The sequence below is a fragment of the Stegodyphus dumicola genome, chromosome 1 (assembly GCF_044657685.1).
Source record: "Stegodyphus dumicola isolate Sdum_Otavi_A_Nest chromosome 1, ASM4465768v1".
NCBI lineage: Eukaryota > Metazoa > Arthropoda > Arachnida > Araneae > Eresidae > Stegodyphus > Stegodyphus dumicola.
In genome coordinates this window covers 136,812,828-136,826,343 of record NC_140768.1, presented here as the reverse complement: position 1 = coordinate 136,826,343, position 13,516 = coordinate 136,812,828, and the positions used below count along the sequence as shown (strand labels likewise).

The following is a 13,516-nucleotide window of genomic DNA, read 5'->3' as shown; positions in this document are numbered from 1 at the left end:
CTTTCACTACCAGACAAGGACTTTGGCAGTTCAAGGTGATGCCGTTTGGACTATGTAATACACCGGCAACATTCAAATGCCTTATGGAGATGGTGTTGAAAAGACTTTCCTATGAAGACTGTCTGATATACCTGGAATGACAACATCCAGAAAAGTTTTCAGGAACATGTATAAAATCATAGGAAGGTCCTTCTGAAACTGAAAAAAGCCAATCTAAAGTTGATTCCCACTAAATGTAAACTATTCAGATAGGAAGTGACTTACCTTTGATATATCATCTCTGCCAAAGATAAGTGTACCGAAAAAGTGTCAACTGTTAAAGACTGAAGACGCCCGAAAATGTCCATATCTAAGAATCTTAATGTGGCTTTGCACATACTATAGGAGATTTGTGAAGGACGTTTCTTTCATCACAAGATATCTTCACAACCTGACGGACAGCAAGCAAAAGTCCTTGTGGACAAAAGGATGTGATCATACATTTACAAACTGAAGGAGGCCTTTAACATTTGCTCCAATACTGATGTAACCTCAGCTCAAAAACCATTTATTTCCAACACGAACGCAAGCAATGATAATATTGTTATACCACAGAGGAATTACTGTGTCATGAGGAAATAGTTGCTTGCCATAGTTAAAGCCATAGGATATTTCTATCAGTACCTCTATGGCAGAAAATTTCTGCTCTGAACAGATCATGCATCATTCATCTAGCTCTTAAATTTAAAGAATCACAAAGATTAAACTGCCAAGTGGATATTGAGACTCCAGGAATATGACATCACTATCTGTCATTGGAAGGGATCATCACATGGAAATGCCAATGCACTGTCAAGAAGACCCTGCCCAGAAAGCTGTAAATATTGCTACTGGATCGAAGTGAAACACGAGCTGGTTAATTCGTCACACATCAAGTTATGTCTTCAACATCATCTGATTCATACCAATGGAGTGATAGAGAAGTCAGGTAGAACCAGTTGGAAGATTCCAACATTAAGTCGATAACTGTCGTAATGGAATCTTCAAATAGGAAACCTACCTGGCAGGACATTTCTGTCTGTAATCCTACGACAAAGCAAAAAGATGCTTCAGAAACTGAAAGAAGCCAATCTAAAGTTAAATCCTCACAAATGTAAATGTGTCATGCAGGAAGTTACTTATTTTTAATAGATCATCACTGCCAAATGCATTGTATATTTTATACATGTATAAAATGTACAAAGCATACATTACACGTAGTTGAAATTAGAAAGTTTGTAAAAAAGGTTAGCTTTAAATATGTTCTTGACCCAAAGATGGCGCCACTGTTTTTTATTCTTCTATAACTGTGCACTCCAATAAAACTTCACTTGTGTTCCAAACTCCCAACAGGTATGTTGTGTATTATTTATTCTCATGCATGCAAGTAACCACTCTCTGCTATATTGAGTTTCTAATAGGTTATGGGCCCAGGCCAGATTAAGAAATGAGGATAAGTAATCTAATGACTAGTTTAGTTTGTTTATTTAATTCTATTTGTAAATTTTTAGAATTACTTTAACCGAAATTGGCCACATGGTTATGTTAGGGTTAGCCAAAGCACATGGTTGCAAAAACTTAACTAGTACAAATATTTTTTACTGTTACTTATTTTGGCAAATGTTTCTTTGAGAATAAAATTAATTCAATAGAAAATTTATTTGAATTTATCTCAAATTATAATTTTTTTTGTCTCTTGTTGATTAAAGTTAAAAAAGGAAAAATGCCAGGGGGAGACGGTTCATTTAGTCATAAACAATTGAGTGGAAGGGAAAATTACATGGATTGGAAATTTTCCATGAAAATGCATCTTATTAAATTAGATTTATGGGCTTATGTAGAGGGTACAAAAGAAGATCCAGTAAAGGATACCAAAGCTCTGTCAAATATAGTTGAAGGGGTAAGTGAAATTATTTTCAATGATATAAGGGATTTAACAAGTGGAAAGGAAGCTTGGAAAGTATTAGCTGAAACATATGAGGATAAGGGAATCACAAGAAAGGTTTCAATAATTAAAACATTAGTGAATACCCGTTATACTGATTGTAAGGATATGTCTGACTATTTACATAGGGTCATTTCATCTTATCAGCAGTTAAAATCTACTGGTGTTAAACCTGATGAAGAATTAATTGCAGGAATAATTTTAGCTAATTTACCTGATAGGTTTGAACCTCTTATAATGGCTTTGAAAAATTGTGGTGAGGCAATAACAGTTGACAATGTTAAAAATCGCTTGTTAGCTGAAGATTCAAAACCCCTAGTCAATGAAAGTAAGGAATACGCATTTGTTAATAAAAATATCGGAAGCAAAAGGTACTTTAAAGGAAAATGTTTTAAATGCGATTTGTTTGGCCACAAAAGCTCCGATTGTCAGAAGTCACCTCTCAAAAAGGATAGATATAATGAACACAAGTTTAACAAAAAGTCTAATGTTGGATTAAAACATAACAAAGGGGAAGAAGCTTATTTAGTGGAAATTAGTGTAGCTAATTCTAATCCACATCCCAATATTTGGTATATGGATTCTTGTGCTTCTTACCACATGACTCCACATAAAGAATTATTAGATGATTATCAGGATGCTAGTATTCATCAAATAAAAACAGGAAGTTCAGTAATAGAAGTAGAAGGTAAGGGTAAAATAACTTTCCTCTTATCTAGAAATAAAAAAGGGGAGTCTGTAACTTTTAGTAATGTTTTACACGTTCCGAAGTTAACAGCCAATTTGCTGTCCATTAAGTATTTAAATAAAGTATTTGGAATGGTTAGTACTTTTACAAGTGAAAGATGTTTTGTGTATGATGGTAAACATTTAGTTGCTACTGGAACAGGTATGGGAGATAATTTGTATTCTCTTGATTTATGTAATGAGTGGGCTTTAATTACTGATAAAAATATTTCAAATGAATTATTACACAAAAGAGTGGGCCATTTAAGTGAAGGAGGAATGACCAGATTAAAAGATATGGTCGAAGGTTTTACATTGTTAAATTGTATGTCATGCATTAAAGGCAAAATGCATAGACAACCATTTCCCAAGGGAAAAGCTAAGCGTGCAAAAGAGTTATTAGGCATAGTACACAGTGACCTGTGTGGGCCTATGAATGTTACATCAATTGGTGGTTCTTGCTACTTTATTAGTTTTATTGATGATTTGTCGCGAATGACTTTTGTTTATTTTTTGAAAAATAAATCTGAAGTTTTTGAAAAATTCAAAATATTTCAAGCATTTGTTGAAAGGCAAACTGGCAAATCAATTAAAATCTTACACTCAGATAATGGTACTGAGTATGTAAACAATGAGATGGATAACTATTTAGCATCAAATGGAATTCTGCATCAAAAATCTATTCCATTTACACCAGAGCAAATGGGTGTAGCTGAACGTAGTAACAGAACTCTTGTAGAGCGAGCACGATCAATGTTGGTGGATGCTCAACTTGATCAAAATTATTGGGCTGAAGCAGTGCAAACTGCAAATCACTGTAAAAATATATCTCCAACTATTGCAGTTGCAGGTATGACCCCTTATGAAAAATGGTATGGGGATAAGCCAAATTTAGAATACTTGAGAGTATTTGGATGTCGTGCATTTGCTCACATTCCAAAACAAAAACGTAAAAAGTGGGATATAAAAGCAAAGGAATTAATGCTTGTTGGGTACTGTCAGGATAGAAAAGGCTATCGATTAATAGATCCCAAAACTTATGAAATAATAAATGCACGAGATGTACAATTTTTGGAAAATGAAATGTACTACAAAAAGGCAAGTAATATGCCAAAATTCTATGATGAATCCTCATTCAGTGGGAGCGTGATTACGACATTTTCAGATACTGAGAATGCAACAGCTGATGATCAGAACGGTGAATTGGAAGGGATGGTTAATGATAATACTCAGTCTGATCATGAATTAGTTAGTACTAGTATTAAATCTCATCACGATGAACATAATACTGCTCAAAATGATAGACATGATAACAGTAGTGTAGTTGATGAGCTACCTACATTGACTAGAAACAGAAAACTTAAGATTCCCAAATAGTTATACGGACTATGACACACACGGGATGCCAGAAATGCCAATGCCAAATTTAGATCGAATGTGCTTTGTTAAAGCTATGGCAGCAGCAACAAATGGTGTGTATTCTGAACCGAAAACCATTGATGAAGCATTAAGGGGCAATGATGCAAACCATTGGAAGGATTCTATATGGGAGACTATATTAGGCCATATTAAAAACAAAACATGGGAAGTAATAGATAAACCTTATGATAAGAACATTGTAGATTGTAAATGGGTTTTCAAAATTAAATGTAATTCAGTAGGCAAGATTGAAAGATATAAAACATGTTTAATTGCTAAGGGCTATTCTCAGATTGAGGGAATAGATTATACTGAAACATTTGCACCAGTTGTCTGATACGTAACATTAAGAGTTTTATTAGCTTATGCAGCTATATATGATTGGGAAATTGACCAAATGGATGCTGTAATGGCTTTTGTACAGGGAACTCTAAATGAAGACATTTATATGAAAATTCCAGACGGTTTCAGTGAATTTTACAAGCAAAACTTAAAGGGAAAGGTCCTAAAATTAAACAAAGCATTAGATGGTTTAAAGCAGAGTGGGTAGACTATGATACCAACTGTTAGAAAAGGGTTTAATAGAAATGGGACTGAGGCAAAGTTCTTTTGATAGTTGTGTCTATATTAAAATAAATGAAAATAAAGATCTTGTTACTATTTATGTTGATGACTTACTCATTTTTAGTAATAACATAGAACTTAAAAATTGGGTAAAACAACAACTTAAAGAAAAATTTGAAATGAAAGACTTGGGACCAGCAAATTATTGCTTAGGAATTAAAATTGAACGAGATAGAACTAAAGGGTCCATTAGCCTTAGTCAAACTCAGTATGTAGAGAATATGCTTTGCAAATATAATATGCATGAATCTCATGGTGTAAAAACACCATTAGACCAAAATCAAGTGTTATCTAAACTGCAGATACCAACTAGTAAGGAACAAAAGCTACCTGTTCCTTATCAGGCTGCCATTGGGAGTCTTTTTTATGCAGCTCAAGCAACACGGCCAGATATAACTTATGCTGTGAATTTCCTTAGCCAGTTCTCCAATAATCCGGCAAGGGTTCACTGGAATGCTGTCAAGCGCATGATGCGGTATCTTCGAGCCACTACAGATGCTACATTGTCTTTTTCAAAGCACTATAGTGCTGATGTCCTTGGTTACAGCGACTCAAACTATGGAGGTGATGCTGGGGATCGACGATCAACCACTGGATATGTTTTCCTCATCGGAGGTGGTGCAGTGTCATGGTGTAGTAAGCGTCAACCAACCATTGCAACTAGTACAACAGAAGCCGAATATATGGCTCTTTCTGCAGCTACTAAAGAAGCCATATGGCTCAACAAAATTGTTAAAGAACTTGAGATTATTACTGCAAAGCCAGTATTATTATACTGCGATAACAACAGTGCTATTAATCTCAGCAAAAATAGTGTGTATCATGGTAGATCAAAGCATATTGATACACAACATCATTTTGTGCGAGAAGCTGTGAAACTTCAGCACATTGACATACAATATGAGACTACTAATGATATGATTGCAGACTTTTTGACAAAAAATGTAAACAGTGCAAAACATGAAATGTGTGCAAAAATGATGGGTTTAAAATGAAGACCAATGTAATTTAATGTTTTATTATATGTATGTGTGCTGATGTAATTTCTCAATGTATTTAATTAGGATGATATTTAAACCTAAAGTGGGAGTGTAAAAAAGGTTAGCTTTAAATATGTTCTTGGCCCATAGATGGCGCCACTGTTTTTTTTATTCTTCTATAACTGTGCACTCCAATAAAACTTCACTTGTGTTCCAAACTCCCAACAGGTATGTTGTGTATTATTTATTCTCATGCATGCAAGTAACCACTCTCTGCTATACAGTCAAAAGTCGTTAATTAGGACACCCATAATCCGGAATAATCTATAATCCGGACCTCAAAGCTAAAATCTTTCTGCGCATGCGCCGCATTGACGCATGCGCATAGGCGTTTTACTCGTGCCCGCAAGACATTTACGACTGCGCATATGCGTCTGCGCAAGTGCAGAATACGTTTTCGCGTGCGCGTTTAATATATAACGGACGGTATAAGCTAAAATTATCTAATTATCTATTTCAGTTAATGTTGATGATTGCGTTGTTCTTTAATCTTCGAATTGGATCCGGCTTATTATTTTTTGCAGACTGTAAGAGCAATTTTCTAAAAGTAAGCTTGAACTTTCGATTATGTCAAATAGAATATCCGATGCTGGAGCTCCCAAAGGATCTAGAAAACGAAAGTATGTTTCGATGTCCATCAAACAAAAAACGAATTGCTACAAAAAATGGATAAAGGCATATTCTTTGTTTATCTAACCGTTCCGAAATCTGTTTATCAATTTCACGCTGCTCTGCGCGGGGGGGGGGACGTCGCGGCGCGCAATGAACTGGAAGTTGATTTGTCAACACTATCGTTATCTTCAGGGCAGATGTTTTTATTTTATTATATGTAGTATTTATTATTCGGCTTATAATTCTTTACTAAATGTAGTATTTAATTTCGATGTACTCCGTCTTTGATATGATTTAAATAAAATTCCTCGTCATTATAAATATCACGAATACAAATCAAATAGTTTTCTGGTTGCAATTTTCTAATTTTGGCTATGCGTGAGGTATGCTTTACGCATCCGCGCGTTGAAAGAAATGTTTAATAAAGTAAACAAATAAATATTAGGCTTCTTTTCTGGTAAATTTTGATACCCTTTAGATCATAATTGCTCATTATTTTATAAATTACGGTTTCATATTTTTAATTTTATAATTTCTGCATGCCATCTTACCAGATTTAAACTGATGATCTATAATCCGGAAAAATCGATAATCCGGAATCGCCGAAGTCCCGACGAGTCCGGATTAAAGACTTTTGACTGTATTGAGTTTCTAATAAAGTTGCAACCAGAAAACGATTTGATGTGTATTCGTGATATTTATAATGACGAGGAATTTGATTTAAATCATATAAAAGACGGAGTACATCGAGATGAAATACTACATTTAGTAAGGAATTATAAGACGAATAAAATAAAAACATCTGCCCTGAAAATAAGGATAGTGCTGACACAGGACTAAAGAGAAGGGCTAGCTCATAGAGCGTTTCCCCCTGAAACAGGCAGTGAGGAGTGATGACGTAGCAATGATGGCACTGAGCGCGGAGATGCAATTGACAACATAGAAATTAGCGTTTTAAATTTGAAGAATCAGCGTTTAAAATGAGCTGTGTGTGAAAGGTAGCTATAATTTGGAAGAGACAATGTTACTGCAGTATGCATTTTACACTGAACATTACAAAATTTAATAGTACTTACTCAAGTTTAAAATAATAGATAAAATGCGCTACTCTTAGCATAAAGTTCCTTTTTTTATTTGCAGGGATTTTTTTTTCTTTAAATGCTTGTTTGTTTCTAATCATTTCTTTATCTGCATGTTAACTAAGAGAACTGTACTACTGCTAAGATAACTATAATAACAGCTATTTAAAATTAATCAAAATAATAACCTTAAATTGGCATAGTTTTAAATGTAGTATATGGTTATATATGGCATATAATAGTGTATGGTTATATATGGCAAAATTTCTGCTAATCTAAGTTTGAGTTTCAGCCTAATTGTAAATTTTACATTAGCATATTTTTCTCCGGATTCATTATAATAACATATATTTTTTAAAAAATAATTTTGTAACTTAGGCTTACATCAATATTTCATTTAAATAAATACATGTAAGATTGTTATCTTAATTTAGACAAAACAACTTTATTCACAGTACCTAAAATAATTATTTAATTTTTCAAAAGTGAGGGTTAAGGGGGCAGGTCTTCTTATGCCAATTACTTTAATATTATACTTTATATATATTTTATCTAGAATGCTAAGCTAGCACAAAATCGAATCAATAATAACAGAGGATACAATAAAAATAACTGTAACAATATCTTAACAGAATTAGTTCTCATTTGAAATATGCTTTACGCTATTAACTTCTAAAATGCAATCTAGAAATATTTCAAATCAAAACATATTATATATACTTACTTTTTGTCTCTCGTTTCCCTTGACCATTAAATAATTTGGTTTTAGTTTGTGACACAATTTAATTCTCTTTAATAATATCAACATTTAAAACAGTTCCATCTTCTAAAACAAATCCTTTATCTAAAAAGTGGTTTCTCAGTAATTTGAGCCCACCAGAGGCCGAGCGGTAAAGTCGCTGAACACTGGTAGTTCGGTCCGAGGTTCGAATCCCGCGAACGGGCTGTTTGCATGGGCGTTTTCGTGGTTTTCCCCATGTGTAACGTGTATACGAGCCAGTTTCCCTTAGAAAGTCCTCCACGAAGGCATCCCTTCCCTTAGGCAGATAGCCCTAGTGTGCTTTGTCATAATTAAATACACCAACACTCAGTAATTTGAGGCAGTGCGCTAAATCTGCAAAAACCCATATTTTTTTCGTTTGGAATACTGGATTTGGAAAATGAGAACTATTAATCGAAATCTGTAACTCTTTCCACAAAGTAGTAGATCCTCCTAAATCAGACACTATTGCTTTCATTTCTACTCTAGATGATTGAATATGTCTTATGAGTGAAAAAAGAAGTTTTTTCTTCATTGGAGTGTTAAAATCAAAAAATATTGGTTGTTTCCACTGCGAAATGAGACCTCTTATTAAAACAAACTGCACTTTTTGAAAAGGACCGATTTTGGTCCAGTTTAGAGTCATAGCAGAGTTTAGAATCTATGTGCATTTCGTCGAAACTGAGAACGCATATTTTTTCTACAGAATTCAAATATTGGCATCTTTCCTTCATTACAGCAAGAACATCACTCTGAATTCCTGGACTACATGAAAATTTAGTGCAGTCCTAAATATCCGCATATAAATGTGCTAGTGCTAGGTAAAGGAATTCCCATTTTTTCTTTCCAAAAATCGTAGCTTTTAGATGACAGAGCTCTTATGACAATGCAACGTGAAATATCTTCACTAGTCCACCGGATTTTTTCCTTCTTTTCTAGCAATGCGTTAATCTGCGTCTTTATAAAAATATGCTTTAGACGTTTTTCCAAATTCTCCGATCTGTTCTGTTTTTTCCTAAATTTCACTGTTTGGGATTTTAATTTCTGAATTTCCGATACAAATTTCTTTCTAAATGTCGTCCACCTTCTTTGTCGCTGAGCAAACATTCTAAAATCTTTCTTTTCTCTATTTGTCAATATTTTATTACAATTTTCTAAGGATATTATTTTGTTCTTCAAATTATCAATACATTCTTGTTTATCTTTACACTTAGGGCACTCGGGGATATTGTCACATAGGGCATTGTCACTTGTGAGTTTTATTTCAAAATCATTCACATTTGATTTATTATTGTCAGCTTCAATTTCGTTCTCGGCCTCAAAATAAATTTTCTTTGGGCTTAATTCCTGTAGTCTTTCAAAAGCACTCTGCATTAGTTTTTTCAAATGTCTCCGATTTCTTGGTGTTATTTTGTTTACTGCACATGATAAATTTACTTTCGGCACAGCATTGCATTTCAACAGTTTCTTTTGCGGCAATCCAAGCAAGCGATTTCTCATGTTATCTTCATAATCACTGCACAGAAAATGTTCGCTGCAAATTCTTGCTTTTTTCACATTAATAGAATCCTGTCTTCGACATTTATGTATCCATTCTTTCGTCAAAAGCAAATTGTCCTTGGGGAAAGCATGAAATACAATATCTCTTCCTTTCGTATTTCTATAAGTGTTACGGGACGTTGCTACAGCACAAGAAGCCATATTACATAAAGGATACTTTAAATATAGAATTTAAAAGGAAAACTGACTAAAACTATATATACACAAATTATTTTAAATATTTGCATTATTAGAAAACAAATATGTATGATTAAAATGAATTTGGGATATGCGATCTCCAAAAAATCGTCTCGCAACTGAATGAAACTACAGTTTTAAAGGCGCGAAATCAGAGCAGGTGCAACAGAGATACGTCAGATTACTCCCGGTTCCCCCCCCCCCTATGAGACTCGCGTCGGCGAGGAGTCGAACAAAGGAATGACCTAGCCCTTCTATTTATCCCTGGTGCTGACAGATCAACTTCCAGTTCATTGCGCGCCGCGACGCCCCCCACCCCGCAGAGCAGCGTGACATTGGTAAACACATTTCGGAATGGTTAGAGAAACAAAAGATATGCCTTTATCGATTTTTTTCAGCAATTCCACTTTTTGTTTGATGGACATCGAAACATGCTTTCGCTTTGTAGATGCTTTGGCAGCTGCAGAATCGGAAATTCTTTTTGAAATAATAGAAAGTTCAAACTTACTTTTATAAAATTGCTCTAACAGTCTGCAAAAAATAATAAGCCAGGTCCGATTAGAAGATTAAGGAACAACGCAATCTGCAACATTAACTGAAATAGATAATGAGATAATTTTAGCTCAGCTTATACTGTCTGTTATACATTAAACGTGCATGGGTAAACGTATTATTCGCGTGCATAGACGCATTATACGTTTACGCATGCGCAGAAAGATAGTAGCTTTGAGGTCCGGATTAGAGATCATTCCGGATTATGGACGTCTGGATTAAAGACTTTTGACTGCATTAGAATAATGCTGTACATAATAATAAATTTAATACATATCCTAAGTCGTGTTTTGGAGATATGAAAAATGCAATTTAAATTTCGTCAATCCGCCCAGTAGAAGGAGACATATAGAACTGTTCCCCATTTTTTTTTCTTTTTTGTGCCTTTTGCCAAATAAAGTACAAGTTTTGAGCAACTTTTAACAAATGTATAAATTTAAATATAATTCTAGCACATTATAAATTTATAAATCATGCATAATATTTACATGATAAAATTTTAACTTTCATTTATTAAATTAATCATTTAATCAATTAAAATATTACACACTAAGATTTTGAAGGCCCAAAAAAAAAAAAAAATCAAGTTATGCAGCAGACATACTCCCGTAACCACAGTGTGTCATGTGTGGTACAAAACACAAACAGCAGTCTATGGCCATATGTGAAATACAGCCACTGAAAGAAGCTAAGGACTATATTTCTACAGAAATTCTTACAATTTTGCTGACATGAAAATAAAGCCATTTTATTCTTAAGCAAAGAATGTGTTTTGGGAGCAAAATTTTGATTTTTTCATGAATGTTTACAGAATGCCTGGTTAAATCTTTATGAATGGACATTAAAGATGTCTTAATGTTACATTTTAACATTAAAATATCTTTGATGGTACTAACTGCTGAGTTACCAGAGACTCTCTTTATTACTGAGTTACAAGAGATTAGGAATTAACTGCTTGCTTTACACAGACAGTACATTTCTTAATAATGTTATAACTGTTCACCTGTTCTTTTTCATTAAACAGAAGTATATCTTTCGTCATCAAAAACATCAGAGTATGAACTACAGACATAGGAGTATCTTCATTTATTTTATGCATAATTTCTAGAGAATGCTTCAGGTGTATATAATGTAGTTGTCGAGTCTTCATGATGGAATCATGGGTTGCTGCATTCACAGAAATTACATCTTTAAAAAATAAAAAGAAATAAAATTACATATATTTTTTACAAACAACTAATTGAATTTATTCAAATGAAAGGAAAAAAATACAGCGAGTTTTCTCTCAGTGCTTCAAATTACTTGATGGTTTTCTCCATTTCAAATTTGATAAAATAACTTAAATTGAAATAAATGTTTCCACGTAATAAAAATTATGGGAATACATACATATTAGTTTCAATAGAAACTACAGGAAATAATTTCAGTTATGCAGATGTTATATATTGAGTTATATGTACTACGTATGGCAGTGGTACACACAGTTATCACATTAATCAGTGGCTCAATTATTAAGATTAACAGGCATTTTTACTTTAACCTAGGTTAGAAACCCAGGGAACTGGCTGGTTTCATAGATATTGTGGATTTTTCTATATGTAAATTATGAAGAAATAAAATAGTAAAGAAGAAACAGGTGAAGTGCAGAATTGCCCACTTATTTGCCACTTTTTTACAAGAGTACGAATAATTGGATTTTTGTCAATTTCCTTTGACTTTTTAAGTGAAAATACATCAATGTGTACATGTACAAAAAGTCAAGGGAGTGCACAATGCCGAATTGGTATAATTTTCTGATGTTTTTTAAAGTGAAAATAGGTAAATGTGTATATGGAATGTGCAATTCTTAAAAACGTGCCAAGTAGTTGGCATTTCTGCATTTTCCCCGAAGAAACCTGTGCATAATGTCAGGAGAAAACCTTCTTAGAGAAAAAGTATACTATATTCTAATTTTTGTACCACTGACATTTTCTCTTCATGTTGACATTCTTTTTGCCAATATGGAAAACATGCCCAAAACTATAACGGTATTTAATTTAAGGAAACAAAAAACAATTAATATATTCAATGTTTTATTGATATTAAGATAAAAGCTAGGAACTATTTAAGCTGACTGAGAACTATTTTCATGTGCCTTTTGCCAGCAATTTCTAAACCAGTGTAATATCTTGTTATTTAATAAATAAATATAATTATTGTTGAAGTGGCAACGCCATATTTGTATTAAACCGTTACTCAGCAGTGTGAGATATTGTTTTAAAAAAAGATGAGATTCTGAAGATTTTAACAGCTAGGAGTAGTATGAAAATTTTGCCACTTAAGAATTGTATAAGATTTGTCTATCACCGAGACTATAAATAAAATTTATGTTCTACTAAGAAGATTGTCTGGTTTGTAAATTACTGCAAAATACATTACAGTCTTAATTAATTGAAGGTTCCACCGAGATCCTGGAAATTAGAAGTGCAATTATCAATTTCGATGGTGCTGGTCTCCTAATCCCAGAAATTTACTGAATTTTTTAGAACAAGTTTGCTAATACCAATTACCAAGTTTGTTTATTTCAAGGAGAAATGGATGTAAGAAGTCTGCCGTTTTAAAGCCAGATTTGAAGCGGATCATTCAAAGGTTATCTTCAGTGCTTCTATAACTTGCGTCCGAGCAAAAGTCTGTCAAAACAGGATACTGCTGATCTCTGAAGATAAGATTAACTTTTGGTTTTCTTAAAAAAGCTTTTATTGAATTTTAATACTTTGTTTCAGAATTATAGTTTAATGTGTAATATTTTGTTTAAAATAACTGACACTAAAAATATTCAGCTTAAATTTATAATTGATATTTGTGGTAAAGAAGTATTTTAAAATTATTATTTATGCTTTACTTTTATTTGTATTGAATTTTTATGTTGATAATTGATATGTGTAAGCCATCCCTACGTTTATATATATATATATATATATATATAAAGAGAGCTGCTAGCTGAATTTTGAATTTGTTGCCAAGC

At 33.2% G+C, this 13,516-nt stretch overlaps 1 protein-coding gene across 4 annotated transcripts in view; it reads right to left on the bottom strand.

Moving 5' to 3' along the window:
* Positions 1-13,516, bottom strand: part of TBC1d7 (TBC1 domain family member 7) — a 60,104-nt gene that overhangs the window by 23,680 nt on the left and 22,908 nt on the right. For all 4 annotated transcript variants that reach the window (XR_015042302.1, XR_015042298.1, XM_085821195.1 and 1 more), the window contains exon 2: positions 11,516-11,700. Coding sequence is in view for 2 of the 4 variants with exons in the window: in XM_085821195.1 (XP_085677321.1) it covers positions 11,516-11,700 (185 nt within the window). In the remaining 2 variants the exon portion in view is untranslated. The remainder of the gene's footprint in view (positions 1-11,515; positions 11,701-13,516) is intronic.